General features: G+C 50.3%; 10 protein-coding genes across 10 annotated transcripts; 5 read left to right on the top strand and 5 right to left on the bottom strand.

The window, feature by feature from the left end:
- Window positions 1-1,972: 1,972 nt before the first annotated feature.
- ASPSYDRAFT_50996 (uncharacterized protein) lies at window positions 1,973-2,617 on the bottom strand. Its single transcript, XM_040848199.1, has 3 exons — window positions 2,475-2,617; window positions 2,296-2,412; window positions 1,973-2,237 (listed from the first exon to the last, which is right to left on the bottom strand). Exons 1-3 carry the CDS (start codon window positions 2,605-2,607, stop codon window positions 2,164-2,166), a joined length of 324 nt encoding a protein of 107 aa, XP_040697301.1. The 5' UTR covers window positions 2,608-2,617; the 3' UTR covers window positions 1,973-2,163.
- Window positions 2,618-3,361: 744 nt separating this feature from the next.
- On the top strand, window positions 3,362-6,697 carry ASPSYDRAFT_94695 (uncharacterized protein; the record flags this gene model as incomplete). The annotated part of the gene is made up of 5 exons (XM_040853007.1): window positions 3,362-3,495; window positions 3,548-3,826; window positions 3,894-3,914; window positions 3,992-5,630; window positions 5,687-6,697. The coding sequence occupies 5 exons, from the start codon at window positions 3,362-3,364 to the stop codon at window positions 6,695-6,697; spliced, it is 3,084 nt and encodes a 1,027-aa protein (XP_040697300.1).
- A 232-nt stretch (window positions 6,698-6,929) lies between these two features.
- ASPSYDRAFT_162696 (uncharacterized protein) lies at window positions 6,930-8,448 on the bottom strand (the record flags this gene model as incomplete). The annotated part of the gene is made up of 2 exons (XM_040843100.1): window positions 6,930-8,101; window positions 8,187-8,448. The coding sequence occupies 2 exons, from the start codon at window positions 8,446-8,448 to the stop codon at window positions 6,930-6,932; spliced, it is 1,434 nt and encodes a 477-aa protein (XP_040697299.1).
- A 754-nt stretch (window positions 8,449-9,202) lies between these two features.
- On the bottom strand, window positions 9,203-9,822 carry ASPSYDRAFT_50994 (ankyrin repeat domain-containing protein). Its single transcript, XM_040848198.1, has one exon. The coding sequence runs from the start codon at window positions 9,799-9,801 to the stop codon at window positions 9,361-9,363; it is 441 nt and encodes a 146-aa protein (XP_040697298.1). The 5' UTR covers window positions 9,802-9,822; the 3' UTR covers window positions 9,203-9,360.
- A 1,371-nt stretch (window positions 9,823-11,193) lies between these two features.
- Window positions 11,194-13,439, top strand: ASPSYDRAFT_212411 (Zn(II)2Cys6 transcription factor; the record flags this gene model as incomplete). Its single annotated transcript, XM_040844036.1, has 6 exons — window positions 11,194-11,286; window positions 11,341-11,456; window positions 11,519-11,878; window positions 11,926-12,363; window positions 12,416-12,672; window positions 12,726-13,439. 6 exons carry the CDS (start codon window positions 11,194-11,196, stop codon window positions 13,370-13,372), a joined length of 1,911 nt encoding a protein of 636 aa, XP_040697297.1. The 3' UTR covers window positions 13,373-13,439.
- Window positions 13,440-13,500: 61 nt separating this feature from the next.
- ASPSYDRAFT_82403 (isocitrate lyase/PEP mutase family protein) lies at window positions 13,501-14,484 on the bottom strand (the record flags this gene model as incomplete). Its single annotated transcript, XM_040851149.1, has 2 exons — window positions 13,501-14,265; window positions 14,329-14,484. 2 exons carry the CDS (start codon window positions 14,482-14,484, stop codon window positions 13,501-13,503), a joined length of 921 nt encoding a protein of 306 aa, XP_040697296.1.
- A 562-nt stretch (window positions 14,485-15,046) lies between these two features.
- Window positions 15,047-16,970, top strand: ASPSYDRAFT_187660 (uncharacterized protein). Its single transcript, XM_040843594.1, has 5 exons — window positions 15,047-15,153; window positions 15,212-15,295; window positions 15,348-15,531; window positions 15,592-15,984; window positions 16,061-16,970. Exons 1-5 carry the CDS (start codon window positions 15,089-15,091, stop codon window positions 16,658-16,660), a joined length of 1,326 nt encoding a protein of 441 aa, XP_040697295.1. The 5' UTR covers window positions 15,047-15,088; the 3' UTR covers window positions 16,661-16,970.
- Window positions 16,971-17,533: 563 nt separating this feature from the next.
- Window positions 17,534-19,137, top strand: ASPSYDRAFT_50989 (glycosyltransferase). Its single transcript, XM_040848197.1, has one exon. The coding sequence runs from the start codon at window positions 17,641-17,643 to the stop codon at window positions 18,856-18,858; it is 1,218 nt and encodes a 405-aa protein (XP_040697294.1). The 5' UTR covers window positions 17,534-17,640; the 3' UTR covers window positions 18,859-19,137.
- Window positions 19,138-19,855: 718 nt separating this feature from the next.
- On the top strand, window positions 19,856-20,883 carry ASPSYDRAFT_50987 (uncharacterized protein). Its single transcript, XM_040848196.1, has 2 exons — window positions 19,856-20,186; window positions 20,280-20,883. The coding sequence occupies exons 1-2, from the start codon at window positions 19,887-19,889 to the stop codon at window positions 20,721-20,723; spliced, it is 744 nt and encodes a 247-aa protein (XP_040697293.1). The 5' UTR covers window positions 19,856-19,886; the 3' UTR covers window positions 20,724-20,883.
- A 1,674-nt stretch (window positions 20,884-22,557) lies between these two features.
- ASPSYDRAFT_82400 (DUF3632 domain-containing protein) lies at window positions 22,558-23,425 on the bottom strand (the record flags this gene model as incomplete). The annotated part of the gene is made up of 2 exons (XM_040851148.1): window positions 22,864-23,425; window positions 22,558-22,800 (listed from the first exon to the last, which is right to left on the bottom strand). The coding sequence occupies exons 1-2, from the start codon at window positions 23,416-23,418 to the stop codon at window positions 22,558-22,560; spliced, it is 798 nt and encodes a 265-aa protein (XP_040697292.1). The 5' UTR covers window positions 23,419-23,425.
- Between the last annotated feature and the right edge of the window lie 345 nt (window positions 23,426-23,770).

The following is a 23,770-nucleotide window of genomic DNA, read 5'->3' as shown; positions in this document are numbered from 1 at the left end:
GCAGGGGATATGGGTATCAAGAATAAAGCGAAACTGTTATACAGGATTGAGTTTGATGAGTCTGGTGTATAAGACGCCGTGGTATTGCTATCTACTTTATACCTTTGATATCCTCTGGAAGCGGACCATCGACGTGTGTAAGTCATGAGTTTATTCTTGGAAAACTGAGCATTCTTCCGTCAATGGCCATATCTCTATCAGATCATTGATGTCTTCAGTCTGATGTTGGTGTCAAACCAAGGAAGGTGAATTTACGTCCCCACGATGCCCCTTGTAGGAGCTGTTACCGGATATACCCCAGGTTCCATTACTTCTCTGTTCTCGTCGGTTCTTTGCTCTTGCGAGATCAGGCGGGGAAAATGCCTGAACCTTGAAGTGCCAGCCGCCTTGAGGTATGTGGCATTTCTGGGATGTGAGTTGGCGGCTGCGCGCACAACACAATACAGAGCAGTTTGACAGTGGATACTCTCATGTTCCATTAATTAATTCAATGTTTAATGTCGAAAATTTTTCTGGTAATGACTTTGGCTCGGGATGGTCCTAACTGTTCAGGGGTGCTGGTTGATAGGGAACCCTCCTGGGAAGCCAAGGAATGCAACAGCCGTGGAAAAGAAATCCGCCAACGTAGAGAAAACAAAACAAACAAAAAAAAGACAAGGTAGCTCCCGGAGAAAGACGATAATGCGGGATGGGCTCAGTAGGCTGAGCACAGAGTCAACGGTGATACACGGTTTCGATATCGGGGGCTTGAGCGCAGATATATCGCCGTGGCTGGGGTTGGTACAATTATCCCAAGCTACTGCTTTCATAGAATATCTAATAGTATATGAACATATTCTAAGAATTACCGTTTTCGGAGTAAAACATGTGAACAGTGGTGATGGGCAAATGGGCGTCAAGCGCAAGAGACAGCAAGCAGATCACCACCTCCGACCTGTTCTCCAGAGGCTATAGAAAAGCTCGAAACACCGTTAAATGCCAGAAACATTCAATGGAAACCATTTCCGTTTCCACAGGGACCGAAAGTTCGGATCCGGGGTTCCAGATGCCCCAGCAGCCGCCAGGAATGCGCCAGCCACAGACATTCCAAACATCGCCCAAAACATCGGCCCACCTTCGTAGAAACAGTATACTGTCTGGAGCTCATAATATGCTGACTCGTAAAGCAAGCCAGGCGCCATTTACTGATAAGAAAGTTTTGAGGGCGTGTACGCGTAGTATAGGGCAATATGTGGCTGATGCTTTGCAACTCATCGTATGAAGGCACTGTATGGCAATGACACTAATGCTCGACTTATTCCAGCAACAGCTGTCGGGCTTTACGGTGAACAGCTACTGTCGATGTTTGAATGATTTTGGCCTGTCCACGATCACTCAATCCACCAAAGACCGCTGCGAAAAAGTCGCGGATCTGCCTCCTACTCTGCCAAAGAGGTAAACAAGTAATAGTGATGGCGCCAAACATGCCAAAATAAACGTAACCACAATCCAACCAGTGAAGAAACGCTTTGAAATATATCCCCTGTTCCATACCAGGGGACTTGCCAAAGGATTGTCATAAAGATCGCAATGAATAGCGGAGCACCGAGGGCGATGTTTCGTGCCCTGAGCAGCTCAAGGCGCTCTTCCTGAGTGGTGACCGTCGTCCTTCGCGCCTCTTGTTCCCGTAGACTTGTCAGTTCGAGGGAGTTTATGTCACCAGTTATGCCGTATTTATCAAGAGAGGTAGCGCCCTCAATGCTATAGCGGCTGCTATTACCACAGCCAGGCGGATTGTGACTACCAGAAGACGGGCCTGGGGTCTGGCGAAAATTTTACAGGTCCAAGTACTTCACATGAGGATCCGGTACTCAGCCGCTTAGACCTAGTTCTAGCTCTGGTAATGAATAAAGCGGTCAAAATCGCGGAACCTAGGGAAGAGTATGACAGCCCGTGCTTCGGAACTATAGATATACTAAATGGTATTGTGTCTATTAACTTCACCAGTTCGAAAATAGTACATGAATAATCGGTAAAATTACACATGAGATCATCAGAATATTACACCAGAAATTTCACTTCTCTGGCATCTATTGTCAAACCAGCCCGCTCCATGTCCATTGCGTTGCTCAACCACGCAGTCACAATGGATCTCTTCTCGCGACTAGCAGCAGTACAACAACATTAATCCTGTCGAAGTGGGAGCAAGTGAAAGCGCCGTTGCATTCCGTCGAAAGAATAACGTGGTACGATTGGGACTATGTTCAACGATCGTGTAAGCCACCGACGCCAAGTCAAATCAAGGTTTATACAAACCAGGAGAATCTTCTAAATTGCAATCGCCCGATTCAAGCAATGCATTTGGATCGCCGGTGTATGAAAAGGTAATGTTTCGAGAGAATGAGGAGAAGAAGAAGTTGCTGGATATCGTAGCTTGAGAGAGGATGAAGTTAGAACGGGAGGAGTATGATTTGATTCTTAGAAAGGTCTCTCACCAGGACGGCTATGAACTGACGGAGGCCCCCCACGTAGCCTCCTCTTGAGGTACGTCCATATCACAAGGGCGGACGGAGGCAGGGTGACGAGCAAAGTAACCAAGGCGATAATAGTTTCGTTGGACCAGGACATTGAAGCTGGGTAGGAACGATCAATGGAATTAATAGAGTCGAAACAAACGACTACTGTGTCTGTTGAAGCTATATATACCCAGGTCTGGAGAAATATCGACAAACAAGGCTCATGACGACATGGGAGTGCGTATGCGTGGCAGGCGCCGAAATTTAGACCAGTAGCTATCTCAGGTTATTTCAATTCAAAAAGTACATCTCACAAGCTGGCTGAAGCGGTGTCTAGTTCAATGCTGCGATATCTCGAGATCATCCCGTAGTCCAGTCTGAGCCGCAGTGGGACGAAAGCACAGAGTGGAACGAGCCAACAAACGTCTTTCTGGTGGGTCGGGTTCCTGGTTTGACTGCTTCACGGACTGACAGAGGGAGAAAGAAACCGCAATTTGGACTCAGCAAATCAGGTCACAGCGCAGCTGCAGCCTCTTGGTCTGGGGACGGCACTTGACAGCAGGGTGAGACCGGTTTGTCCATTTTGGCATCACCCAATAAGCATGGAGCACTGCCTGGCGTTGGCGGCCTTGCTGATCTGGCGGTGGGCGAAACCACATTTCGGTGTTGGCCAATGAGTGTCAGAGTTGCAGGTATGAGGCTGCGTGTTTCACGACGCAGATAAAATCGCCAAGTACCCCCTAGAGATGGAAGCATACCCTCCGTTACCCTACCGTTGTACCCGCTACAACGACAGCTCCCAAACCGGTTTGTGCACAGACGAGTGCTTCTGATCGTCTAGTTTGCATTCCTGTTAGTTCGCAAACATGTCTAGAAAAGCGCCCCGGGTGGATGCCGCGGCATGGGACAGGTACAAGGAGGAGATTATCTCGTTTTATCGTAAGTCGAGCTTGAAGGAGACAATGGTCAAGATGAACGAAACACATGGCTTCCAAGCCAGGTAAGTGCCAACTGTGTGAGGGTACACTCCCCAGATCTGATGGAGTCCACAGTGAAAATCAATACAGGGCAAAGCTCAAAGTCTGGAAAATAGGCAAACATGCCACTCCCAATGTTTGGGTGTTCATCGATGGGAGACTTAAAAAACGCACACGAGCAGGGAAGAAGACCGACGTCCTTCTATATGGAGAACTACAGCCTCCCCGGAAGGTAGCCAAGGAGATCGCAAGGAATGTGACCCTCGTTGACAGCCTTCAAGACCTGAGCGACGTACTCCTGACGGCCTTGAGATTCAAACGCCTAGCTCTTTCAGCCCTGTTGACAGCGGCACTGTGGGCATACCTCAGACAGGATTGATGTCGTATTCGGAGTTCGTGGGACTACTGACCCCTTGGATAGGTATGAACGCAGCATCCATATGTTTGACAGGACGTACTGACACATTCAGTGGGAGCAGTGGCTGACCATACACCTTTATATCCACCTGATTTACCAAGTCAGCTGTATGAGATGTTTCGCTGGTATAATATCAGCCCATGCTCAGAGCCCATGTTGCAGTCACTGTCATCCGACCTTACCAAGTACCTCGCCAACAAACGGTTCAACGATCTGCTAGAATATTGGGGGACGGATCATACTAGCATTCGAGATCTGGCGGACTTTCAACCTATGGAACTTGCACAAGTTGCACAGGGAGTCCTCCTGATGGTGCACATATTATTGTATGAAGCGAGCAACATCCACGACCAATTGGAGCCTAGCCAGGCAGTATTTATCCTCCAGGAGCATTTCCCCTCGGCTTTTAAAGATATAAGTGACTTGAGGACCTCATCTTCGCAGATTCTCAGGAGGAAATTCCTTGCTGCGGCTGTCGCCAAAGGCGATATAGCATGGACACAATCGTTGCTCAAGCAAGGAGTGCTTCCCTACTCCAACGTTCATTTCCTTGACATTGCACTGGCCGCGAAAAAGGGCCCAATGATTGATCTGCTTTGGCGAGCGGGATTTGCACATCACGTATCGTTTCGAGATCTCGATAATCTGGAAACGGATGTAGGCTTTATTGTTCTCTGTAACTTGTTGAAATCCGGGGTGACTGGATCGACCCAGCTCAATATGGTTGAGAACGAATACTCGACTCTGGCAGGACTTTACTGCGGCTTCGCGCTCGTTGAAGCATCCTCAAAGGGCAGAACGATACAGGTAACGGTGCTGATGAATCTCTATGGAAACGCAATAGACCGCAGGTGGCTGGGCGTCGCTTTGCGGGGAGCAGCTAGATTTCGTCATTTTGAGACAGCCGAGCACTTGATTAACTCTGGTGCTGATATGCATTCCTCGGGCGGCTTTGGATTACCCACATTGCTAAACCTGGAGCCAGGCTCCCTCTGGCAAGGAATGACACCAATCCAGATCGCCGCATCGAACAATGATACCGACCTCGTAAAGTTGTTACTCTATCATGGAGCGAAGGCAGACTCGTTTCGAACTGGATCCCCTCCATGTCTGAGTGACTTGACGCCCCTCCAATATGCAGCGCAGAATTGCAACTTTGACATGGTTCGGGTCCTGCTGGATGCCGGAAGCCACCCGGATTCGGGTGAGGACGTAACCCAAGGGGACACCCCATTGCAGATGTCGCTCAGACGGGACGACGAGAGGATTTATGGTCTTCTGTGGTCTTCAGGGGCAGATGTCAATAGCTGGCCTGCCAGCACCAACGGCCGCACTGCTATTCAGGCTGCGGCAGGGACTGGAAACATACCGGTTGCGCAGATGCTCATCCAAAAAGGGGCTTTTCTCAATGCAGCTCCTGGGGTGTACAAGGTCATGACTACATTGCAGGCTGCTGCGTTCGGCGGGCATTCTGCGATGGTTGAATTGCTGCTTGCAAATGGCGCGGATATCAACGCTCGTCCAGCACGCTTGGCGGGCATGACAGCTCTACAGGCAGCTGCGGCTGGCGGGAATCACGAAATTGTCAAGAATTTGATCACATATGGAGCAGATCTAAAGGCTCACACTGCATACGTGTACGGCAAAACCCCTTTAGAGGCTGCGGTGCCGCACCGAGACCTCGCAATACTGGAGACGTTGATTACTCACGGTGCTGAAGTTGACACTGTACATTCCTTTGTACGTGCCACTGCTCCGGAAATTGCGTCTCAAGTTGGTTGGCTGGATGGAGCAAGTATCTTTTTCACCGTGGTGCTAAGGCCAATGTCCATATCATGGGAGACAACGGGTGCAGCTGCGACACCGCTCTGGAGTGGGCTATTAAGAACAACGACTATCCCATGGTGCAATTGTTACTTGAGAACGATGCGGTCGCCAATATCACGTCCACGGACTTCTCTCGACGCGTTCTCTGTCACTCATTATCAGAAGGAAATGACGTGGCTATTGTTAAGGTTCTGTTGCAATATGATCCTCATCCGGAGATAACCTTTGGCGACGGACGACCTTTTAAACTCGCCATATACAGATCGTACCCACACTTGGAGATATATAAGCTTCTGTTGAAAAGAATTGCAGTTTCCTCGAAGCAGGTCTGGATGTCGCTAGCGGAGTCAGTGTGGCGATATATTCCTGTCCGTCACCTTCTTAAAAGAATGGATAATGCTCTCCTTATTGATATTATCGATCTGTTATTGGAGGCATGTGCGGACATTGCCGGTTGTATTCAGCCCACCACAGCCTGCCTTCAAGGGGCTCTTAGGCAAGGTGACGAAGAGCTTGCAGAGTATTTATTGTCCCGTGGTGCCCATGCGGACGGCCCTGCAACGCAACGTTTCGGAACACCCCTGCAAGAGGCCGTTGCGCAGGGATGCTCCAATATCATACCCAAGCTGCTTCAAGGTGGAGCCGACGTTAACGCTGCTCCTTGTCTTGACGGGCAAAATAGTATGACCGCTCTCCAGGCTGCTGTAGATAAAGGTCTGCTGAATGTGGTCCGGATTCTATTGGAGGCCGGCGCAGATGTCACCGCATGCCATAATGGCAGGACTGCCATACAGTTCGCTGCACGCAAAGGACGAATTGACATGGTAGCATTATTACTGAAGTGGCTACCGATTGAAGCGAACCTACTTTCAACCTGCGAGACGGCGGCATCTATTGCAGAGTCGGAAAATTATGTTGAACTTGCTGAGTGGCTGAGAGGGTATCCTACTCTCAGAGGCTGCGAGACTATGGAGCTATAATGGCAGTTCATAACATTTCGTATTCGTCCATTACGATATATTAAAGAGTTGATACTACACATTGATGATGCACTGGATACACGATATCTTGCAGTAAACGTGTTGTAGATCCACTGGCTGAGAATGTGTGTGTTCTCTGACGATCCCGTTGTATATATCATACTTATGCCAACGCACGGCAGCACAGGAGGTATTAAGATATTAAGTTACCGGATAAGAGAGATTCTCCGGGCTATTTTAAGGCGGCTTGGACACCCTGGGGGTTATGGAAGGTATCCATCGGATCCAAATCTGCCTTCAGCCTTTCCAACCGAGGAAGGTTACTACGCCAATATGCGCGCTGGGCATCAGACATCTCAGGGTCCGGGCAGCCAAGATAAGCACGTCCTGCACTCTCGGGTACTGCCTCGGCGAGAACACCGTAGAGGCCGTTGGTAAAATCGTATTGGGTCTGCGAGATTGGGCCCAGCGGATTCGCCGAGAAGAACTGGATCAAGAATAGCAGGTCCCGCTGTCCATATGCAGTGGCATCGTCGGGAACAGAACTAATGGCGCCGCCCTCGAGGCTTATGGTGATGAACCAGGTCAAGGAGCCAGCATTGTTATTGTGGATGTATTCGAAAAACTCGTCAATGGCGGAGTCAGGAATCAGGGTACTGGGCGTAAAGCCCAGCGACTTTGCATAGAACCACGTCGGGGTATCGCCCACGAGTTGAAGAATTGTATCCTGTAGAGTGTGCCCTATCATGCCCAGCCAGTCTGTCAAGACAAGGACTGTACCTGGTTCGCTAATGGGGAATTTGTTCTCCAGTTCCAATGAGTCGAACTCCTCCTTTGACCCAAAGAAGATCCCTTCGAGGATAATCTGGCCATCGGCAATCACCAAATCGGTCTCGAATTTCCACGACAGATCCTCCTGTGCTACGAATGCCTGCCAGTCTTTAAACACCTTTGCTTTCTGGGCCGCAGATCCAAGGTTGAACGAGTACGAGAACTGAACAGCCAGACTCGGCGCAGGTTGCGTGCGCACTTTGAACTCAGTGACAATCCCAAAACTCGCCGCCGCCCCCTTGACGGCCCAGAAGACATCCTGGTTCTGAACCTCTGACGCACGCACGATGCTTGAATTCGCCAGCACCACTTCGACTTCCTGGACGTGGTCCAGAGCCATCCCCCACTGGCGCATCATCGGTCCCTGCCCGCCTACTGTTAGGTGGCCTCCAGCTCTGATTGTTGGGCAGATTCCGTGCGCCATTGCTCTTTCCCCCGAACTGTAGAGCTTCGTATCCAGGTCGCCCAGGGTCGTTCCTGGCCCAATTGTAGCGGTATACGTCGACTCGTCCATAGAGAATTGCGAAAAGTGCTTCATGTCGACTACTATCGCGCCGTCATCACCTCCAAGGCCTATAAAGGCTGTCAATCATCCTCTCCCTCATAAACAGACAAAAAAAAGGAAAGAAAAGGAAAGAAATAAAGACGAAAAACGCACCATAATTACCAAAACTGTGCCCTCCACTCCGCGCCTGCACCTTGTAGTCATAATCAGAGGCACATTTAACAATCGCGGCAATCTGCTCCGCGGACTGCGGGAATGTCACTGCCGCCGGCGTAACGGGGACATTCAGATTATACACGTGGACTGCGGTAGACTGGTAAAGAAGCTGGTCTGAGAAGGCGACATGGCCTGAATTCCCATCGACCGCAGAAACCAGACAGTCACGAGCATCAGCAATACTGGGTGTATTGCCCATGGCGAAACACGAAACAGAAAAAAAGAAAAGGTCTCCAGAGGCAGATCACCCCATGGAGGAGGGCAATCCGCAGGCGCGACTGGAATGGGAGAGCCCCTTTATGTTTTCGTGCTGCGAATTATAAGACATCTGCGTTATCCTGCAAGGATGCAGGAGCCAAGGGATGGCCATCCAAATTGGTATTGGAGCTCGCTGCTCTGGCCGGCCAATCCACGGTGAGAGTCCATATTCCTTGTCCTTTCTGGGTAGAAAATGGGGTGGCGTTAAATAATGAGCACCGCAGTTCTGCAGCCCTGCAGCATTCTTGGTCTCCACCACTCACCAGGGTATTGGAGTATTGGAATATTGGACATTCGACCAATACTCGGCGGCCGGCGCAGGTATGAACCCCGCACGCGTAGTAATAGTTCCATTGATGTACGTACTATTCTTTTATTCCACTAAAACTGAGGCCGTTGAGATTTGAAACGCCGGTGCCGCTAGTTGCATACGGCCATGGCATGACAAGCGACAGCTCGACAATCCTGCCGAAAAACAACAACACCGTCAAAAGAATATAAAAAATAATATAAAAACAAAAACATACAACAGCTGGGATTCGCATGTGGTCACCCACCATACTACTAACCAGCCGGCGTGTGGCTTAAGTACGGCTGAGCGGACGGGAAGCCCTGTTTTCCACACCCTGTGGTCGTATGTACCAGACATGCGTAAACAAGCTCTCATACATGAGGGAAAACTATAAATATCTGCTGCGCATTAAGGCAAATGTATGGCCAACCTCTCACATAGCCGATCAATCCTTTCATCATCCCAAGACGCCGCGGAGTTCGGAAGTGCCCAAGTCGGCGTCTCTCTACCCAGATGAGCCAGGTCCAGCGCAGTTTTGGCTCCATCGTCCATGCTCTTGATCTAAGCCGCAGCTCCCCGGTCTAGAAGGGTCTCGACAACTTCCCAGTTTCCGTTGGCTGCCGCCCAATGAAGGGGAGTTCGACCAGTGTTGTTCAACACATTGATATCCGCACCAGCGCTGAGCGATGAGATGACATTCTCCACGCTGCCCGTGGACGCTAGCTTCAAGTTTATATCCACACCTGGCCTGCTCAGAAGGAGCTTGAGCTGGTCGGATGTTTGCCGGCCAGCAGCAGTATGCAGGGCACTGGATCCTTCGCCCGCCGCGAATTGTGAAGCCATAGAGTCACCCCGATGTCCCTCGACGACCCTCTCGTACCGGAGCAGCGCCTTCACGATATCAATACGCCCACTGTCGACGGCAGCAACTAATGCCGACGGCGGGTATCTTTTCAATGAATGGTAATCCTCCGCACCTTGTTTGAGGAGCATCTCGCACATTTGGAGGTGCCCATTCACAACGGACAGATAGAGGGGATCTGTCGATTCTAAGGATCCCCTAACCCTTGAGATATTCACGGATGCTCCGGCCTCTAACAGTATTTTCGCAATTTCCATATGGCCTTTTGGAGCCGCGGCTGAGAACGCTGTATATTGAGCACCACCTTCCGCGTTAACGTCGGCGTTCTCTTCTATCAGTTCTCGCACTACCTTGGGGTGGCCATTTAATGCGGAAGCCTGTAAAGGGTAGCCATACAGACCGCTCGGTATGTCTGGAGACTCTCCTTCAGCAATGAGCTCCTGGACTATCCGCGGCAGTCCACAGTAGGCGGCGCAATACAGGGCGGTATAGGTGAAACTGGTGTCAGAGGTCTCTCCTAGCCAGGGTCTGTCGATGTTCGCCACTTCCATCCACCGTTTGAAGAATGGCTGTTTGGTATCAAACAGACTTTTCAAAAGAGGCTCCAAACCAGGAAATAGTACCTGATATGCTTCTACGCCGGTCAGTCATCCAATTCCTTGAACGGACTCATGAGCATGTGATACATGCTGGATCTTTCCTAAATATTTTAAGGCCTACTAGTCTTTAGATAGGAAGAAGCCCCTTGCATCATCCATTTACTAGACTGCTTTTGTTTATGTGTAACTGTAGTAATTATAACTTTGGAGTGCCATTCTAAGCAGCAAATGGGTAGTCACAAGCACGGGATTAAATGGAATAGATTATTCTTAACCGAAACCCCCAAGTCAATGTCCGCCGTAGTATGAGAAAAGCCGATATTGAGGCCGCAACACTCCCAGTCCGCCCGCCTAATCTGAGCATACGCCGAGGCTCCAAGGTCATTACAACTGTATGGACTATGGTAGTGAGCGGCTCCCCAGCCCCTTTCCCCGCAATTTCCCCCGCGTTTCCAGTACGCAAAATCAGGTCCCCTGTCTCTCTTCCGGTTTAGGTTAGTGAAGTTAGTTCGGCTGGAAGCCACTAAATAATCTACACACTGCGATTCGGAATTTCTGCGTTTCTTTCGTGGCCCTGCTCCTCCGCATCGGACTCTTGCACCCCGCGCCCGCAAAATGACTTCAATGCCTTCTGTCCCGGATTGGACCATTGGAACAGTCCTGCCATCCATGAGGGAGGCCCGTGAAGTGTTCCGTCCACTGCTCCGCCGCAAAGGCTGCCCTTACCGCGTGGCAAAGGCCAACGACAAGCAGTACTATCTCGTCTGTCGAATTGATCCAAGCTGCCCCTTCAACGTGCGCATCTCCAAAAGCCGTGGAGGGCGAAACGAAGGCAAAGTCGTTGTTCGGAAATACCAGCCCCAGCACCATTGTCGGCCTCCTATTACTATCGACGATCGGCAGCCATCCGATACGGCTGTCTCTGTAAATGAGATGGCTCCCGGGACTTGGGCGACGCACTCATCACAGAGAAGTCTGACCAGTACCCGGAGGACGACGGCATGCAATGAGTGTAAGCAACAAAAGGTAAGAGGGAGTGTGTACAGGCCGTGCTCTATCCACTGACGCCGACGTTGCCAGCTGCGGTGCGATCTGAAGGAAAGAGAGCATGAGGATATAACGGTCTGTTCTCGCTGTCAAAGGCTCGGGCTGGAGTGCAAACTGGAATTTGGCTTTCAGCGAAGTTCAAAACGAGGGTAGGTAGGACGGAGCCACCCATATATCCTAAGCGTTCATAGTTTATTGACCCTGCTTCCAGTAGAGCGACCTCCAGCCTGGAGCAGGAAGTACGGGAACTCAGGCGACGTGTTGCGCAGTATGAATCAAATGCTTCAGCAGTACTTCTGTCCACTGGGCCCAGCCCTCGCGGTTCGGAGGCGTTTGTGCAACTACCGGCTGGGACCTTTGACACCCCCCAGCAACAGCCAACCGATCAATCATCTACACCAGCGGCCGTGGCACATGGTAGCATCGAAGGGGTTGGGGCCCCCGGTGTAACTACTCGACCTGTTATCGATCACGACCACACTTGCTCGACACCGTTGGTGGTGGCTCCACAGCCTAGGAAATTGGCAGGCATTGAACTGTCCGTAGCGGACATCGAGGAGCTCTTTCAGCTGTGGGTGTTCTCCTCCTACGAGACTTTCAATGCTGACATTAGCGCAGCTATTTCAGCTACTATCACCCATTCCTCCCATTTCTGAAGCCAGAGAAGTCCCCGCATGCTTTCTATGAGTCGTCGGAACTATTGTTCTGGTCGGTAATCGCTGCCGCAGCACACCGCACACAGAGCCTCCCTTGCCTTCTTCCTAGACTGGCAGAAGACATGATGGAGCTATTGTGGACCACCATCCGGTCAATCCCGTACTCGCTTCATGTAATTCAGAGCCTGGTCATCATTTGCGCCTGGCCGTTCCCTACTAGTAGCAGTACGACGGATCCTACATACACCCTTGCTGGGACGATGGTCCATCTTGCGTTCCAAATGGGACTTCATTGCGCCTCCAGTGCTGAAGATTTCACCAAGGGGCGTCTGAATCTGAGCGCGGATCAGCGCAGAGAGTGGGTAGCGACATGGCAGGCGTGCAATATTGTTGCACATAGGTAGGCGTCAACACCAACTGTTCTCGCGCAGATAAAGGCTGACTGACTTCAGTGTCAGTGTTGGATGCGGGCTTCCGGCGACGGTCCAACTACATGACCAGACTTTACCAAAACCTGTTCCCTGGGACTCTGCGCTATGGTCCCATCTCCGGATTGAGCAGTATCGCCAGCGAGTGTCCTTGACCCTTGCACCAAATGCTATGGTATCGCGTGCACACTCACTCGACCGCGGTCGGTTGGCGGCTTATCGCCTGCTCAACTTGGCCTACCTGGATCTTGAACAAGAAATCATTGCCGTCGCTCCATCATGTATTGGCCCCTGATCTCCGTATTCTTAGATGTTAATGCTGATAGACGGACAGCTAGGACTCGGATATACCTGTCTGCAGCTCGCATCCACCTCCACTCATTCTATTTGCTGGACGATCCGTGTGTTGACGGATACATGGACCGCATCGGGACCTTGTACCAATCAGCCTATGACTTCGTGGCACAGAGCCTTGCGATAGACCAAGAAGGCGAAGCTTCTCTTCACCACTGGCCATTCTTCTGCTACCAGATGTTTGTCAGTGCTTCTTGCGTTATTCTCAGAGTTCTGAAGAACGGACACTTCGACGCCGCAGTAGATGTCAACTCTGGAAAGGCTTTGCTAAACTCAGCCATTCTAGCATTACGGAAAATTTCCGTTGCCAACAATGACCTTCCGGCAAGACTGAGCGACGTGATTGCGTTTCTTTACTCGCAGCGTGGCATTCGTGGCGTTCCTGGAGACCCTCCCCACAGTCTCCGTCCTCGCGTACTCAATCGCCTAAGCATGAGCGTTGTCTACGACTCACTATGGGAGTGGCGAGAACATTTTCGAGTTAACCGAAGCACCGAAGCAAACACGGCTGCAGAGCTAACAGTTCCTGTCGGCGGGGATCAAGTCAATATAGACTTTGAACAACTCGGACTCGCTGACGCTTTCACTTTTGAGTGGCCTGATATCAATCTCGACATACCTCTGTAGACAGACTGATAATATTTTTTAGACGCTGTGTGTGGCAATACAATGATCAACTTTATCTTAATATGACAAGGGTAGGCAGAATGCCTGTAACATAGCAAAAGTCCCTCATCCACCAGCTCTGGCTCCCCTTATACCTTGCTATACAGGCTGCCTCCAGCAGTGGCATCAAGTGCAGCCGCCTCGTCCAAACCAACGATACTAAACAGCTTCTTGGGGGTAAATTCGGGATCGATCTCAGTGCTTCCCCTCTCCTTAATCCGTCGATAAGCCCCCCGAATAGCCTCGTAAGCAGGCGCTATCGCGGCAAAGGGAAAGATAATGATTCGGAACCCAAACTCCCTCGCCTGCTCCGGCGTCCACGACGGAGTCGCGCCATTTTCCACCATATTCAACAGCATGGGTGTCGGTGCCAATAGCCTACACACCTCTCGGGCCTCACACTCGCTCGTCACGCCCTCCAAAAACCCAACATCGGCACCCGCCCTTACAGCAGCTTTCAGTCTCGCCACTGCCTCGTCAAAGCCATGCGTCTGCAACGCATCCGTCCGCGCAATAATCACAATCTCAGACCCCAGCTGCTTCCTCGCCGTAACGGCAGCCGTAATCCTGGACTCAAACACCTCCATCGGAACGACCTGCTTCCCGCCTAGATGGCCGCACCGCTTCGTCTGGATCTGGTCTTCAATGTGTAGCCCTGCGATGCCGGACCGTGTATATTGAGCCACCGTACGGGCAACCATATTCGGTCCGCCGTAGCCCGTATCTGCGTCCGCGATGAGAGGTGTTCCCGCGTCCAGGTTCGCGATCATTTCGCCATGTTCGCGCATGTCATTCAGGGAGGCGAAGCCGAGGTCTGGTTGCCCTAGTTTGGAGGCGGAGGTACCCGCCCCAGTCTTTCGATTATTAGTACTTTGCCTAGTAAGTTTTTTGGAGGGGGGGATGGAGGGGAGGCGTACCATGTAGAGACAGTCGAAGCCGACTTCAAGGGCTATTCTGGCGCTGAAGCCGTCGTAGACGCCCGGGACCACGAGCACGTCCTTCTCCTCGAGGAGTTGCCTGAGCCGTGTTGTGGCAGGAATTGGCGCTTGTGGTGTTGTTCCGTTGGGGCTCATATTGAATCGATTGTTAAATCGCGGGATATGGGATGTGATGATCCAATTACCGTAATGCTATTCGAATTACGTGACAGAAACAAGATCTTAGCCTCTCTATATGTACACGATTACTCTCTGCAGTTACGGGCACAGTCCCTCCGATTCACATGGCTTCGTGTCCGATCGGATGTCCTCTGCAGCGTCTCCGATGGCTGGATGGCTCCCGGTCTATCCGATCAGTCACAAAAGAGTCTATCAGGGTGTCGGCAAATCTGAAATGGATCCCGGTAGCCATGAGCCTGAGTGAATCGACCCCAATCCGGGGACCCCGCATCAGAGTACCTGCTGGTGTGGAGGTGATCAGCTGTGTCCCGTGGCTATATATTTGACGCGGAATCGGTGAGCAGCGAACCTCCTTTTTCACTCTCACCTCATGGTACAATTCTCTTCATTACCAGACCTGGGTGCAGCAATGGCTCGCACGTCTCCTGATTTATCTAACATGCCTGAACAGCGTCTGGAAGACGCGAACCAGCAGATTGACGCTGAAAAGATTGAGCAAACAGACGTTGTATCGCTCGAGTGGAAGAAAACCGAGAAAAGCCTTGTCCGCAAGCTGGATATGACTCTCATCCCTGTTGTTTGGGTGCTCTACATGTTCAACTATCTCGACCGCAATAACATCGCGTACGCTGAGCCAGCTTCTCCTATTTGCATGACCTGCGTCTAACGGTGTGCCTCTTAGCCAGGCACGGCTGAATAATTTCGAGAGGGACCTTGGCCTTGAGGGCACAGATTTCAATGTGGCAGTTTCAGTTCTCAACATTGGGTACGTACACTCCGCGACCCCATTGCAGTCGAATACCGGCTAACGCGAGTAGATACATGCTTGCCCAGTTACCCTCGAACATGGTCCTCACCCGTGTGCGGCCCAGTATCTATCTGCCATGCTGTGTGATGCTGTGGTCTTGCGTCTCAGCAGCCACAGCCGGGGTAAACAACTTCCCTGGTTTAGTCGCTGTTCGATTCTTCCTTGGAATTGTGGAGGCTCCTTTTTTTCCTGGGGTAGGGTTCCAAGTTCCACCTATTGAGTCGGGCAGTTCATAACCTGACACTGCATGGCAGGCTTTTTATCTCCTCTCATGTTGGTACACCAGAAAAGAGCTCGCCTTACGTACCGCTGTCCTATACTCCGGCCTTATCCTTGCTACAGCCTTTTCTGGCTTAATTGCAGCGGGGATCTTTGCAGGCCTCGACGGTGTAAACGGTCTTGCAGGATGGCAATGGATGTTTATAATCGAAGGAGCAGGAAGCTTCTTTGCGGCGGTAATCGCAATCGGTCTGCTACCAGATTATATCGACTCAACTTCAGGAAGTGGACGGTGGCTCCTTACCCCCAGGGAGCGCGAGGTTGCAGCAGTGCGAATTGCCGCGGACAGGGTATCTCTTTCTGAAGCCGATAGATCTCTGTGGTTCGGTGTGTCGCTTGCTATAAAGGATTTCAGGACTTGGATTTTTGTACGCCCCCAAAGAGCCTCCAACAGCTTTGACTTGACACGAAAGAGCCCTGCTGACCTGACCGTACGAATGCCAGTTCCTCATGCTCTGCAGCAACCACACAGCGTACGGCTTCAACAACTTCTTCCCCAGCATCGTGCAAGGCCTCAACCTGGGTTCGAATACAGTGACCCTTGTCCTAACCGCACCCCCCTACCTCTTCGGCGCCGTTATTTCCTTCCTAGTAGCCTTCTCCTCGGACCGCCTCAACGAGCGCGGCTTCCATATCTCAGTCCCTATGCTCGTCGCCGTTGTCGGCTTCATAATCTCCGCGGCGACCCTCAGCGTTCCCGCGCGCTACTTTGCCGCCTTCCTATATGCGTCGGGCGCATTTGCCGCAAACTCGATGGTCTACTCCTGGGCGGCGTCAGTGCTGAACCAAACCCCGGAGAAGCGGGCCGCCACGACGGCGATTATCAATCTGTTGGCGCAATTCGGGAATATTTGGAGTCCGTATTTCTTTCGGGAGCAAGATGAGCCACGATATATTCTGGCGATGATCCTCATGATGGCGTTTTCCGGGTTGAGTGTTTGCTGTGCGTTGACGATGAAGATGGTGCTCAAGAGGGAAAATGCGAAGATGAGGGCTGAGGCGGAGGAGGCTGGGGGAAGGAGCGTCACTTTGTATACTGTTTGAGGGTTCCCAGCCTGCAATCAATGTCAATATATATCTTTCATTTTAGGTCACTGCGAGGCAACTCCTTAATAGTATTTATAATGTCTTCGGCAAAATTTGGAAATCTACTCTCTCAGTCTCAGCTATCTCGAGTTAATGTTCATGTTCTGTGTTTGCTGCTGGGGCACCACCCTATCCCCACCACCCGATCCGCCACAGTGCCGACAACAGCAGATATATAGTGGTCGAGCAGCGCTCTCTTGGTATGCCGGATATGTAGGACCGTGGCTATCTCTACAAAGTCCGAATATGAGTGCATCTACACAGCCACGCGATGGCGTTCTGGGCTCGATGGCAGAGTCGGAGGTTAGTGTGGAAGAGGTGGGTCCGTATCTCAAAAGTTGTGGTGGCAGCCGTTCTAAATGCTGACGGGATGCAATCAGCGCGGTTTTCCGGACCGTGTTGCAGTGGAGAAGGTGGGCTTTGTCTCGGAGAGGGTCGTGCCAGACTGTCGACGCATAGCCTACGATGAGTGTCTCGCAAGGTTGTTACTATTATCGCAGGCAAGCCAAGATTCATCTGAAAGAGCTCCGATATCGCGCGGGTTCTGCCCGAGGCAGGCTGGATGCTGAACATATAGATCGATTGGTTCATGTGTTTAACGGCTGTCAGCTTACATGGGGGCCCTGAATTGGCTCCATCGTCTGCGGCTCCTGTTTCGTTGACTCTGATATAGCTGAATTCCTTTTGATATGGCCGCCTGACGGGGACATGTGTTCCGCTGGACGATGGAACGATCCTTATTTGTTAGATTGCAGATGATGCTCCGCCAATCTTCCTGTTCTGGGCCTACAACGTAGTATTGTGGTTACAAAGGGAGCAAGCAGGCGGACGAATTAGCAAAGATAGGACGCCTGAGCTGGGCTTAGAGGACAAGTATTTATCCAGTCATTCTCCCTGGTTCCTTCACAGTCAGCTGCTATAGTCCACACGCCAATACCATGTCCACCCACGCAAAGTACCAAATCCCCAAAGAATTCCAAGACCAGCTTGAACCCGCCGAGCCGCTTGACACCCGCAGCGATGAAGTAATTCTCGCCTCTCTTTCCGAGCATCGCCCGGTGACATCGGAGAAGAACATCTGGGCCTACTGGCACGCCGGAATCAAGGCAATGCCGAAATGGTGCCAGCGAAACATAGTTGACTGGCACCGCATCTGCGGCCCCTCGTGGACAATCCGCGTCCTCGACACGGTCCCGGACTCGCCCAACCATGCACTAAAGTTCGTTCCACCCGAGATGCTCCCAGAGACATTCGTCAAGGGCACAATGGACGGCCAATACGTGGGCCCACACAGTGCAGACTTCCTCCGCGGCGCATGTCTCTACCTCTTTGGCGGCGTTTTCATGGACGTGGGCATCATACTCATCCGTTCCCTCGACCGAATCTGCTGGTCACAGCTCGAGGACCCCTCATCACCTTACAACATCAGTGTTCCCTGGATGTGCGATACAGCAATGGCAAACACAGCAATGGCAAACCATTTCGTCGCGAGCCGCAAGGCTGACCCCTTTATAAAACGCTGGCACGAGCTCTTCATCCACGTCTGGAAAAACCGCACAAACTACCAAGGAATGTGCGAGAACCCTCTTTTCGCCTTCATGCTAAATGAAGGGTTTTCCACGTCCCAAGAGCGAGGCTTCGACTGGGAATGGGACGTACCGCCTATCACGGTCTTCGAGTACATCACCCAAGTCCTCGTCTGGATCCGGCTAACAATGCTCGAAGACGCGGGCGACGGATTCAGCGGCGTCGACTATGCCATGAAAAATGTGCTCTGGTTCGACGTGCTCGCAGAGAACTGGGGCATTGAATCAAAAATCGGGTTTAAAGGCGAAGACGCCTTTAATCTCCTCGCGACCCGTTTGGACGCTGATCCGGAATCTGAGGAGTATAAGAAGGCGTATGCAATCGTGTGGCACTGTTTGGCGCAGAGTAGTATGCAGAAAGTCACGCATGGGAAAAATTTGACAAAGACACTGGCGCTGGGCTCGCTTTGGGATATGGAGGAGAATGGGGAAACGTATGCTAAGGAGGGAACTTTTGCGGAACTGTTGAGATACGGAGCGACAAGATTCAGGCAGACGAGGGAGGGGATTGCGGTTGTGCAGATAGATCGGCCGAAGGTGACGATGAGGAAGGGGCTTTATGAGCCGTAGATCCTTATTAGGACAAAAGTCTTGGCCACTGACCCCAAGCGCCAAGAAAGCCGGAGCGTGAATGTGAGTATCCAGCAAGTCAATGACCTTCTGCTTGATTTACAGGGACAGAATAGCCCAAATAACAATAGCGCTGCACACTGAGGCATATCTAAGGGATTTTCCGTCCATCTGTTTTCAGTCTCTCTCAAGCAATCAATATAATCTGTTAAGCTAATTGTGAAGTGAAGTCAGATGTCCTTATCATTCAGTAATACAGGAGTCTTTACAGTGTTTTCAATACACAAGTGCAATGAATCAATTGAATGGAGACGCTCGCCACGGGCAAGGATCGGAACAGAGGGGGCTGCATGATCCAAGAAAATAAAGAGCCGCCCATTTGCTGACCATGTGAGCAGGCGCCTCCAGCGTCAAGAGCACAGCCATGCTTAGTGCCTGAACATGCATGATGTGGGGATGATCCCAATACGAGCCAACTTGCAAAAGTACCCTGAACGGAATAATTGATTTCTGGACCAGTCACTCGTGCTGACTACCGCAGAAAGGTTGCGGGCTTATATCGCTTTAACTAGGATCATGTTATACAGATACTCTCCTTAGTTTAGCGATCCAGTATTTCTCGCTGCCTCTCGAGGAATGGCATGTTGAACGATAGTAATTGAGTCGCAACTCTTAGTAGTTGGACTGACTTCCATTCATGTCGCAATCCCTTTTCAACGCTGGAATTCTCGAGATTTCGACATCAAGGGAACTTTATTCCCGTGGACCGACCTGATACTCAGAATTTATTAGGCTATAGCATCATCCGTGAAACACAGCAGGATTCGTTTCTCCTCGTAAATTACCGTCAGACGGGGATTCAGGCAGGGATTGCCCAGTAATTATAATAAACCAAACTATAGTATTAATAAGAAGCTTCCAGGGCTCATGGACACTAGCCCGCGAGATGGCATATATACCCAGGCCGTACCCACCATTTCTGTGAAACTTACTCACTGACGCGGTCACATCCACCACCGGTCGCAGCTATGGTCGGTAGGAAAGTCTTATCTTTATGGATCGTTCTTCCACGCCTGGTCATATCCCAAAAGCAGTGTTTCCGTCCCAGTGGCATCGCTGTCACTAATCCGGTTTATCAACCATGTATCCAAGTCGACGGTGTTGAATCAATGTGCTGTCGGCTCAATGATACCAACCCCGACACATGCCATCCGAATGGGCTTTGTATGGCGACGCAGGAAGGCGACAATTTAGGTTATTGGAGAGACTTTTGTACAGACAGTACCTGGAGGAGCCCAAATTGCTTGCGCGATATATGCACAAATGAGGTAAGATTAAAAGAAAAAGGCGTCACTCTGTTCCTTGGGTTTCAATTAGGTTTCAATTCATTTCTTACTGACGACTATTCTTATTTATAATAGAGAGATGATTGGACTGCACACCTCCAGCCCTGCGATCAGGGAAATCGCACATACTGTTGTGGATCTGACGATAGTTGCTGCAATGGTGACGGAACTTTCTCACTCGAGCCAACACTGGTCTCCATTGGAACGTCAGCCACCAAAACTGCAACACCGACATGTACTATTGAGGGTTCTACAAGCTCGACGACAAAAGTTGCGATCGGCGCGGGTGTTGGGGTACCGTTAGGGGTTCTTTCGATAGCAATGCTTGGGACTGGGTTCTGGTGGGGGAAGAAGAACACAGATGCGAAATATAGAAGGTACCAAGGCAACATTCCATTGCAAGAAGGATATGCAAATTCGAATATGTACCAAGCACAGGATGTCGGCTCGAAACCCGTGTATGAAATGCAAGGTCTTGCTACTACACCACATGCGGAGTTACCTGTGGAAAGAGGTTGACTGATTCATGAACATGCAAATATGAACCAATTCATGTGGGATCCTGTTATAGCGTAACATATATGATTTTTTTACAATCCATATCCCTGCAGGGCATCCTTGGAAGGTCCCTTGGCTGGTCCACTGGAGGCCGCTTTTACGTTCTGGCCTATGTCTCGAATTGATCACTATTTTGTAAATCATACTCATTAGGAATCTTGGTAAGACGCCGGTCTCCATAACGTTCGAAGCCGTTTTCATGAGGTAGTATTCGAAATCTGGTACCATTGTGACGGATTCTAAGCATTGCACCATCCAGAAACAACAATATTACTCCGGCTGTATAATAATTTTATTAGGCTAAATCTGACCTAGTGATTGCTTTGGGCTTCTCATCAACCCCATAACTCTGATTGTACCAGAAATGTCCTTATCAATCAAAGAAACACTATTAGATGGCATAACTTTCCCTTGAGAGTACCTGCCGATATAAATATACCTGTAATAGGTACCAACTATTGCAGTTAAAGACCTTTTTATATACTTAATTCAATTACTAATTAAGGGACTATACAGCTAGGTATAGAGTCTTCTGTTACCTTAATTTTTGCTGCTGATAGGCCAAAGAATAATCTTAACTGCATGCAGTTTGATTCGTGCCTGGCTTTCCGCCCCTATAGCTATTATATACAAGAGGGAATGTAGCTACCTTCCTCGTACTGATTGGCACGGAGTATATTATTAGGCTTTCCGCCTTGAAAGCATGCTATTGTCCTATATACTAGTGCTCTGGACGCAGTGTACATGGAAATCCTATATATTATTTGCTCTTGAGGGATATGATAATATCAGGGGTTTTATGAATATTAATTACCTCCTGATTGTATCTGACCACACGGAATTTCCTGCACGTTACTTGCTTTTTCAGCTCTTGGCAAGACTGGATTGCAATATATCTTGTCTGTACCGCTAAAGGTCTCCCGACTAGGATAGCCCATCGGTAGCAATATTAGTGTTGGTCAGCGGTAATATAATGTCCATGGATTGCACGATTAGCGAGCAGCGAGCCATGTTGGTTGATCTGTGACCTAGAATTATATTAATCAGCTTGTGTTTCTAAGGAAGTATATACTATATTTCTTTCCAGGGCATCGCCCCGTGGCCCCTGCATATATACTTTGCCCTGTTAGCCTAACAAATCGAAGTGACCGGATGGCGGAAGTCAGAAAACGCAGATCGGCGTTGAAGGGTATTAATTGGAGACTTATCCAGGGCACAAACCGAGATACCAGACTATGAACAATCTGCATTTTCCATATCGTTGAAGTTTACAAGTCATGTATTTGTCAACTGCCGTACTGGTCGCTGCAATTTGTGGGCTTACCGTCTGCACCACTCCTCTCCCTTCTGCAAACGAATCATTTACACAGGGCCCCGGTGCTGTTGTGAAGCGCCAGAGCGTCGATCGCGTCTGTCGTGGTAAGGCTGGTTCTTCCTTATCTATCATGAAACCAGGCAAAACCGTACACCGGTGTTGACAGACAAAAATGCGTACAGCTCATCACATCAAGCAAGAGCCTTCCAAGGCGCCCAAAGCTACGAACTCACTGGAAACGGTGGGATCCCGGGTCGCAGTGGTGAGTTCGTGTTTCCCACTACTGCCTCGACGCTCGATGTTTTGACCGTTCCATCCTTGATTTGGTAATATATGTGGTATATCCTCACAAAGATGGAAACAGAGAACAAATTAGCTTCCCTGACTGTACTGGAGTACCAGCACCATACCGGAAATTTCCGGTTCTCGCCGACGGGTGCTTGCTTGGAGCTGTCGGGAAGGTTAGCCCTGTATATCCATCTATTCCACATCTCCGGCCTCAATTTCCTTCATCATCAGCTCCGCCTCCCGTACCACCCTCTTAACATGCTCCGGCTCATCCTTTTTCTTTGCTGTTTCCCCAAATCTCCGTCTCCAAAGCGTCCACCTGTTCTTAGAAAATCCGCGCTTCCCTTTCCACAAAGGTTCCCCTCTACCTGGTGCGCCAATCAGGCGCCCTGACTCATATTCATCATCCCATTCATAGATCTCGGCCCCTAGAACCTCAATCCATACAGCCGCTGCGGGAATTCAAGCCTCCAAAGGTTCTTCTGCCCGCATATGTACCCATGGAGTCTCAAGTGCGATCCGGAGTGTCACGAGTGCAAACCAAGAATCCGCCATGAAAACGGGCTCATCAGTCGCGACAAGAAGAGCGACAAAGCAATTCACATTTATGGTCTTCAAGATTGCCGCTTCCCTCTTCACTGTGTCTGAACCTGGAAGCGGAATACACTCATCCCAATGCCGTCGGATCTCCCAGCCCAGCAGCGGCATGTCTCTCCATACTTGCATATCGTGGAGAATTAACGGCCCATCCTGTCCATTATCACCGGGTGTCATAACGTCCGGGAGATGCGACATATCCACCAGGATAGAAACCAGCTTATCCTGGTGTTCTGGGTTGTTGTAAGCAATTTTGAATATCTGGTGCCAGAGTTGCCCGAGTTGGGCCTCGAGGGACGCATCAAGTGCTAAGGCAGCTGAAGCTAGTTTGGCAGCGGCTTCTGGAGAGTGAATCTTTCCCGTAACGGGATCATGTAAAACTGCGAGGTGGGGTCTCAGATCGTAATCGCTGCCTTCGGTGCGGATGGGTAGTTGGTTCAGGTATAAGGGATCCATTTTGAAATGGTTATAACTACATGGAAAAAAACCTGCGTGGTTCTGTATATATATATATATACGTGGAGATAGGCAGCAAGGTTGCAATGACGAAAGCCAAGGGATACTCCGTAAACAGGAAATTGGTGGATCGACAGGCCTTAGGGCAGTGCTAATAGGGCCGCTGTTTGGCTTCTGATGCGCAAACTTACCGCACTTCGTGGGGTTTTATTATCTACCATATTAAGCCGCTAAATGGTTCACGAAACTACGATGAGTAATCGATAGTATTAATATATAAAAACGCCTGTGATGGGCTGCGTTATGGATCAATATGTGAGCGGCAGTTTACCACCTTCTGGTTATAACAGCA

The sequence above is a fragment of the Aspergillus sydowii genome, assembly GCF_001890705.1.
Source record: "Aspergillus sydowii CBS 593.65 unplaced genomic scaffold ASPSYscaffold_16, whole genome shotgun sequence".
NCBI lineage: Eukaryota > Fungi > Ascomycota > Eurotiomycetes > Eurotiales > Aspergillaceae > Aspergillus > Aspergillus sydowii.
Note: the sequence above shows the minus strand (reverse complement) of the source record. Positions and strands in the feature narration are given on the sequence as shown.

What these genes read in the sequence shown, in the direction of transcription:
- ASPSYDRAFT_50987 (XM_040848196.1), top strand. Translation starts at nt 19,887, where the DNA reads ATGGTCGGTAGGAAAGTCTTATCTTTATGGATCGTTCTTCCACGCCTG. An exon ending in GCGATATATGCACAAATGAG is followed by an intron (nt 20,187 to 20,279) that starts GTAAGATTAAAA and finishes TATTTATAATAG; the next exon opens with AGAGATGATTGGACTGCACA.
- ASPSYDRAFT_50994 (XM_040848198.1), bottom strand. Translation starts at nt 9,801, where the DNA reads ATGTGCGAGATGCTCCTCAAACAAGGTGCGGAGGATTACCATTCATTG.
- ASPSYDRAFT_50996 (XM_040848199.1), bottom strand. Translation starts at nt 2,607, where the DNA reads ATGTCCTGGTCCAACGAAACTATTATCGCCTTGGTTACTTTGCTCGTC. An exon ending in GTCAGTTCATAGCCGTCCTG is followed by an intron (nt 2,413 to 2,474) that starts GTGAGAGACCTT and finishes TCCTCTCTCAAG; the next exon opens with CTACGATATCCAGCAACTTC. An exon ending in CAATTTAGAAGATTCTCCTG is followed by an intron (nt 2,238 to 2,295) that starts GTTTGTATAAAC and finishes CGTTGAACATAG; the next exon opens with TCCCAATCGTACCACGTTAT.
- ASPSYDRAFT_50989 (XM_040848197.1), top strand. Translation starts at nt 17,641, where the DNA reads ATGTCCACCCACGCAAAGTACCAAATCCCCAAAGAATTCCAAGACCAG.
- ASPSYDRAFT_187660 (XM_040843594.1), top strand. Translation starts at nt 15,089, where the DNA reads ATGACTCTCATCCCTGTTGTTTGGGTGCTCTACATGTTCAACTATCTC. An exon ending in CTCGACCGCAATAACATCGC is followed by an intron (nt 15,154 to 15,211) that starts GTACGCTGAGCC and finishes TGTGCCTCTTAG; the next exon opens with CCAGGCACGGCTGAATAATT. An exon ending in AGGCTCCTTTTTTTCCTGGG is followed by an intron (nt 15,532 to 15,591) that starts GTAGGGTTCCAA and finishes ACTGCATGGCAG; the next exon opens with GCTTTTTATCTCCTCTCATG.